At 37.3% G+C, this 6,638-nt stretch overlaps 1 protein-coding gene across 2 annotated transcripts; it reads right to left on the bottom strand.

The window, feature by feature from the left end:
• Positions 1-301: 301 nt before the first annotated feature.
• LOC104223617 (uncharacterized) lies at positions 302-5,352 on the bottom strand. 2 transcript variants are annotated; one of them, XM_009775073.1, is made up of 4 exons: positions 5,280-5,346; positions 2,945-5,156; positions 818-1,014; positions 302-698 (listed from the first exon to the last, which is right to left on the bottom strand). In XM_009775073.1, the coding sequence occupies exons 2-4, from the start codon at positions 5,132-5,134 to the stop codon at positions 575-577; spliced, it is 2,511 nt and encodes an 836-aa protein (XP_009773375.1). In that variant the 5' UTR covers positions 5,135-5,156; positions 5,280-5,346; the 3' UTR covers positions 302-574. The 2 variants fall into 2 exon arrangements, with proteins under 2 accessions (XP_009773375.1, XP_070020962.1); XM_070164861.1 differs by having other exon boundaries at positions 2,945-5,352.
• Positions 5,353-6,638: the final 1,286 nt, after the last annotated feature.

The raw sequence follows: 6,638 nt of genomic DNA, 5'->3' as shown, positions 1-6,638 counted from the left end.
GGAGCTTACCGCTTGACTAATATCATCTTAAACTATTTTTCAATCACATTGCTAATTTGCGCAGAGTTCATAATGGTATTGGTTTAGAGTACACAGTAATTCAATTTTGTTTAAACAATAATTCACATACATGCTTTCAAGAATCTACTCCTGAATTTGCATGAAATAACAGGTCCTAACATTAACTTGCATGCACATTTTCAACCAAGAAAATATCCGCACAAAAAAAAAAAAGACACATGCTCATCAAACTTCATACTCAAGATTTGGTTATAAGTAACAAAGAAAGAGAAAGAAAAACTCACAAGAAAGTCATTCAATATGTAGGTTGGGTTTTTATTGTCACTTCAAAACGAGGTCCCAAAAATCGCATTGTACACCATCTAAAAAATTAGAATCTCCACATTGCCCGTCCCACCCTTTGTCATCTAATATAGTAGTAAAAATTCAAGAGGTTCATCTACCAAAAAGATGTAACTGACCCCCAAAATGCGCCACACCTACTACTGTGTGACCTACTGTCCATAACTATGCATCGGGCTTTTTGCTATTAACTTATAGTCCATGAATACCCTCAGGCAGAGCCATATCCGTAAAGTTCATGGAGGAAATCCCAGTATTTATTTAGCATATGATCATCTGGAGTTACTTGATCCCACTTGCCCGTACAAAATATTGCATATGCATCAGCTGCATACCTGAAAAGTTAAGAAAAGCAAAAGAGTTGTCAAGTCAGTTTCTCTAGGTAATTGTGATGACGAGTAAAATCCATATGTAGTGTGCTACAGTGCAAAGCTCATTGTACATATTCCCTTACTTGCCAATACCATGCAGTTGCGTCACATGAGTCCAACTTTCTCCCAAATATTCTTGAGAGAGCCGTTGAATCATCCGTGTTCTCTTCCTATATATTCCTAAAGGTTGTATCAACTTTTTAATATCCTCCGGAGCAACCTCTGTAGCAGCCATTGCATTTGGACAGAGAGTGAAAAGCTCCGATAAGACTCTGCGAACCTATTTGCATTGTAGGCAAGTGTTAGTAGGAATCCATATCGAACAAACATCTCTGGGAAGCTGAAGCATATGGAACTCAAACATTCTTTCAAATAATATTCAGTATACTTATAAGTAGAACATTGAGACCTCGGGGAACAAATTTATTACACCAAATTTAAGACTAACATAATTATATGGCTCTCACACTTCTTTAGGAGTGTTTATGAGGTTCACTTCTAGTCAACAAGCAACCAAAGTGCAGAAAAAGGGGGATGCTAAGGTAATCCTACCTTCTTTCCTAAAGCTTTCAATAATGCTCCTATTTTTGTGGTTTTCTGCTATTATGGTGTACATTTTAGTAGATAGGTACAACCCAGTCCTCATCTATTCTACGTCCACATCTTATTAGGCCAAGCATCTTCTCGTCAAGATGGGTTTGACGATAGCTACTTTTCTTCCTTATTAAACCCAGAAAGAAGTATGACCCCAAGTGTTGAACAAGGATTTAACAAACAATATGAGTTTGAGGGTGTGGGTGCTGTAAAATGATTGAAAAATGAGCAAAATTGATATCAAAGAGAGAAACTTTCTGTAGCTTTCCCTGTCAGCAAGTGGTAATGTGGATCATGCTCATGTACTAAACAGTAAGCTATCTTTCAGCACATCTAAGCTACCTTTCAGCACAGGTAAGTGTCTATTGGCTGCCCCATACAAAATTGCCTTATTAAGTGAGGTTAAAAACAATCTTTGATCATGAAATAAAATTCAAATTTTGGCCGGACAGGGCAAAACACGTTTGACAATGTTCTTCAAGGAGGACATGCTCCATATTATGTGCGGGTAATGAAATACTCCCTCTGTCCCAATTTATGTGGCATTCTTCCTTTTTAGTCTATACCAAAAAGGATGTCACTTTTCTATATTTAAAAATAATTTAACTTTAAAAACTCAATTTTACCTTTAATGAGATATTTATAGCCACACAAATATGACAAACTATGCCACCTAAATTGGGACGGAAGGAATGACAAACTTTGTCATGATATTTAATGCTTTTTCACTATAAATAAATTGAATTGGACAAAGTATTTAACTTAAACATTATTCATTAAATAGGACTTTTAAAGTAATGCAAAACAATAAAAGATCCCGAATGATACTTCAGTTTTGATGCTTGGGCCTATCCTTGCCTCTGTTCCATTATGTTGTTGGGATGGTAGTTCCCTCGTGGAAAGGCATTCAGAACATCAGAAGCATTTACATTTGTCAAGTAGCTGATATTTTGACACAATTATTTTATTAATAAACTGCCTATATATGACCAGAGGCGAAGCCAGGATTTGAATCTTATGGGTTCGGGATTGTAATCTTTTTAAGTTACTGGGTTCTAAATTAATAAGTTATCCATAATCAATGGATTTCTTGAGACAAATACATGGTTTAAACAAAAGCTATTGGGTTCGACCGAACCCGCATCCCGCACTCTGCCTCCGCCCCCGTATATATCCCCTTTTCGAGAATGGAAATCTGCCTAAAATATCCTTTTTAGGTCTAAAAATTGTTTGCTTCCTAATTGTCCACCGGATGCTGCTTTCATTGTATCTATGTAAAATAGCACGTGCTAACATGGCTTATGAGGACAACAATGCCATAGACCAAGAATACACCTTCTGTACATGTTCCGTAACTTAATATACAGGAAACTTTATCTATCCAGATAACCAAACATCTCAAGAATCAGCGATGACTTATATTTCAGCTCATCATCTTTCAAACCATAATAGCCAAATAAATGTTATACCACATAGAATTCAATCAATTCCTACAATGTGAACAAGACAACGCAAATATTTTACCTCCCTACTTCATGACAACTTTATTTACTAACAATCATTAGTTTGCTGTCTACTTAGGAATGATTCAGTAAGGGAACAGTGGCTACAATTACCTGCAAGCCAGTGGTGCAATTTAGAAGCATACAGATAACCAACACCCTCCAAGGATCATGAGCATGGTCTTCTTGCAGGAGACTAAAATGGGATCGGGGAGGTACCCATGTGTTATCTTCAGTCCTCCTTAAATAGGCCTTGTCTCTCTTCTGAGCAGCAGAGAGATAATTTTTCCGCTTTTTTGAGTCTGTTCCACCTCCTGCCGTGCTGATCACTGCATTCTCTTTTTCACAATGTGCATTATGGAAGTAGGGAGAAACCTTTCTCCCAGTGACGCACTTCTTTGAGGGCGAGTTTGGTCCATCCTTCCCTACCTTTATTTCTTCTCCTACTTCTGAGTTAGCAAAGTAAGGGGAAACCACTCGAACTTTGGCTTGTGATTTTTTGTCAGTTTTTTCATCTTTTTTCCTCACACATTTTAGAGTTTTTCCTTTCTTCATTTCAGTTTCTCCATTCTCCGAGAAACAAGGTTTCGGTTTTTTTGAGTCTGTTCCACCTCCTACCATGCTGATCACTGCATTCTCTTTTTCACGATGTGCATTAAGAAAGTAGGGAGAAACCTTTTTCCCAGTGATACAGCTCTTTGAAGACGAGTTTGGTCTATCCTTCCCTACCTTTATTTCTTCTCCCACTTCTGAGTTAACAAAGTAAGGGGAAATAACTGGAACTTTGTCTTCTGACTTTTTGTTACATTTTCCATTTCTTTTCGTCACACGTTTTAAGGACCTTCCTTTCTTTATTTCAGTTTCTATCTTCTCTGAGCTCACAAAGTAGGGGGAAACAACTCGTACTTTCTGTTCAACGCATACATCATTTACCTTGTCACAATTTGAAACACAAACTCTTTTTGTCTCAGTCATTGTTTCATCCATCAGATTCTGAGATATGCAGGGTATGCTACCTTCTTTCCCAAGAAGTGACAAATGACTCTCAGTTCCAGTCATAGAGCCAGATATCGAAACCTTTTGGATTGTTTTCATCCTGTGAGAGAAAGGACTACAAACTTGTGACTCAAGGGCATTCTTGTCACCTTCAGTTCTCGTTTTAACAGAACTAAAGTTTCCACCTTTGTATGCAAACTGTGAAAAGAGATCATCAATACTATTAGCTACAACATTATCACCACGATTTACAGGCAACGAAGCAACAGTAATACATCCCTCTTCCAAATCACCAGATTGTTTAATATCCTTCTCATTAATATCTTTGCTTGTCATCTCTTCCCAGTTGGTATTAGGAGGACCATTCAAGACGGGGTTCACATCCATTTCCCTTTTATCTGGATTTGCATCTGTTTCATAAGTAGAACCAAGTTGGCTTCCTGCTTTCGCATCAGAGATACCACGCTTAGCATTTCTCTTTTTCTTCCTTTTGTTACTCTTCTGATGCATTTCCAAAGTAACATCCAGACACTCAGTCTTTATAGGCTTCACACACAAATCAGAATTAATAGCTTCAACGGATTTATTCTCCTCACAGTCAGGCCCTTTCTCATCATCAGCATGTTTAGCATTTGTCGATCTCTTCCTTTTATTACTCCTCTGATCCATTTCCAAAGTAACTAAGCACTCACTCTTGATATACAAATCAGACGTACCTTTGACGGATTTACTACTTACATTCTCCTCACAGTCAGGCACTTTCTTGAAATATGGAGAACAGCTTGCCATCTTAGCTTCCTCTTCAGGCCCATTAATGTCACAATAATTCTCTCTCTGCTTCTTCCTTTTCATTTTTCTCCGCTTTTTTCCTTTATTATTCTGCTCCATATCCATACATATATCCTGCATAACATCATTACAGATACCATCGATACATACATCCTGCATATTATCATTACTGGGTTTTGCTTCAGTAGAATCATTATTATCACAACTCAGAGCCCTATTCTTTTTTCTTCTCGCTTTCCTCCTCTTTTTCCCATTATTATTATGCTCCCCATCCATACATACATCCTGCATATCATCATTACTCATTGCTGCTTCAGTAGAAACATTATTATCACAGCTCAGAGCCCTATTCATTTTTCTTCTCCCTTTCCTCCTCTTTTTTGCTGTAGTATTTGAAAATCCATCACATGATTGATTCAACGAGAAGGTCATCCCCAATTTCTCATCATTTATCGCCTTTCTATTTTTAACTTCAATTGTTTGTCCAGAAATCGCGCACACACTCTCAGTAGGCTCCATATCTGAGTCTCTATTGTGCTATCTTTTCACCACACAAAAAAAAAAAAGTTGAAACAAAAACCAAACCCAGCTCTCAAACAAAAAAAAAAAAAAAAACAGAAATTCCATGGGAAACCCCAGAAAAGGGCTCAGAGAAGAACTGAACCTGCAAAAGTGAAGATCGGCGCTTCGGACATTAGGCGCCAAAATCGAAGTGGGTTAGAATATTCTAGCGCTTCTCTGATTTTTCTTTTTTCTTAATACGGAAAAGGGCCTAAAATGTTAAAATAGGTCTTTATTCTGTCTTTGTCGTTAATAAACGGGCTTGTATATTTCTTTCATCACTAACGGAAGACTCATAAAGCCACGTGAAATATATATAAGAGCAAGTTAGACCTAGTTCGAATTGTACATGGGCATATATGAGTTAGTTATAATAGTCATTTCTCCAACACTTCACAACTCCATATCAGTTTACTTAGATAGCTATTTGAAAACACCAAACTAATTATCATAGCAAATAAACTCAGTCATAGACACAACAAATGAACGGCAATGACTTTATTAAATCCTTGTATAAAAACATAAAGCTTCATTACATAATAAAAGACAACAATTAAGCCACAATAACACTAACATTACATATCATTTCGCACTTATCCAAAGAGCATAACAAGACATCCCAATATCACACACATGAAAATCCACATCTTCTTCCGAAATCTTGCCATTCCCAATAGGAATATTTTTCATCCTAAAAACCAAAAATAAATAAAACAAATTTACAAGCAAATCGGAATAATTAAAAGAATCCATCAAAAATTTTACTTACCTCATGCTTCGGGCACTTGAAAAACCTTCTTCTAGCATTTAAAGGTGTCCATGCCATGAAATAATTGGCAGTAAATCTGTAATGACACCTGTTAGCGGAAACGTAAAAAGAAAGAACACAAGATTTAACGTGGTTCGGATCAAAATAATCCTAAGTCCACCAGAGAACAATTGCCCTTTTAATATTAACAAAGGAAGGGGAGATTTCCCAATTACACTTAAGAGAATTTCTCTCTTAACTCTCTACTCACTACAATGTATTGTATTATTTTGGGATGATTTCTACAAGTGAAGGAGTGCATCTATTTATAGAGGTAAAGACCTCCTCTTGATGTCATTGGTGACATCAAACTACCTCCTCTTGATGTCATGGGTGACATCAAAGGAGGAAGCTTCCTCCTAGCATCCACACCAACTCTTTCCACCAACTCTTCCAATTGGCATGCCATTGTTGACTAAACATAAACCAACATTTTCAGCATGCCATTGTTAACTAAACATAAACCAACATTTTCAATCTCCACCTTGGTTTGCGTTTCGAGCGTGTGAACAACTCTGGCCAAAACTTCTAAGCTTACTGGGCAACCCCGTTGTAAGAAACAAGAAGAATCAAACCATTGTTGAACATACCACCTCCACCTAGCAACTGTTCTCTTCGGAGTTGCATCAGTTGATGCACACCCCCGCCAAGTCC

Source organism: Nicotiana sylvestris, chromosome 12 (genome assembly GCF_000393655.2).
Source record: "Nicotiana sylvestris chromosome 12, ASM39365v2, whole genome shotgun sequence".
NCBI classification, from domain to species: domain Eukaryota; kingdom Viridiplantae; phylum Streptophyta; class Magnoliopsida; order Solanales; family Solanaceae; genus Nicotiana; species Nicotiana sylvestris.
Note: the sequence above shows the minus strand (reverse complement) of the source record. Positions and strands in the feature narration are given on the sequence as shown.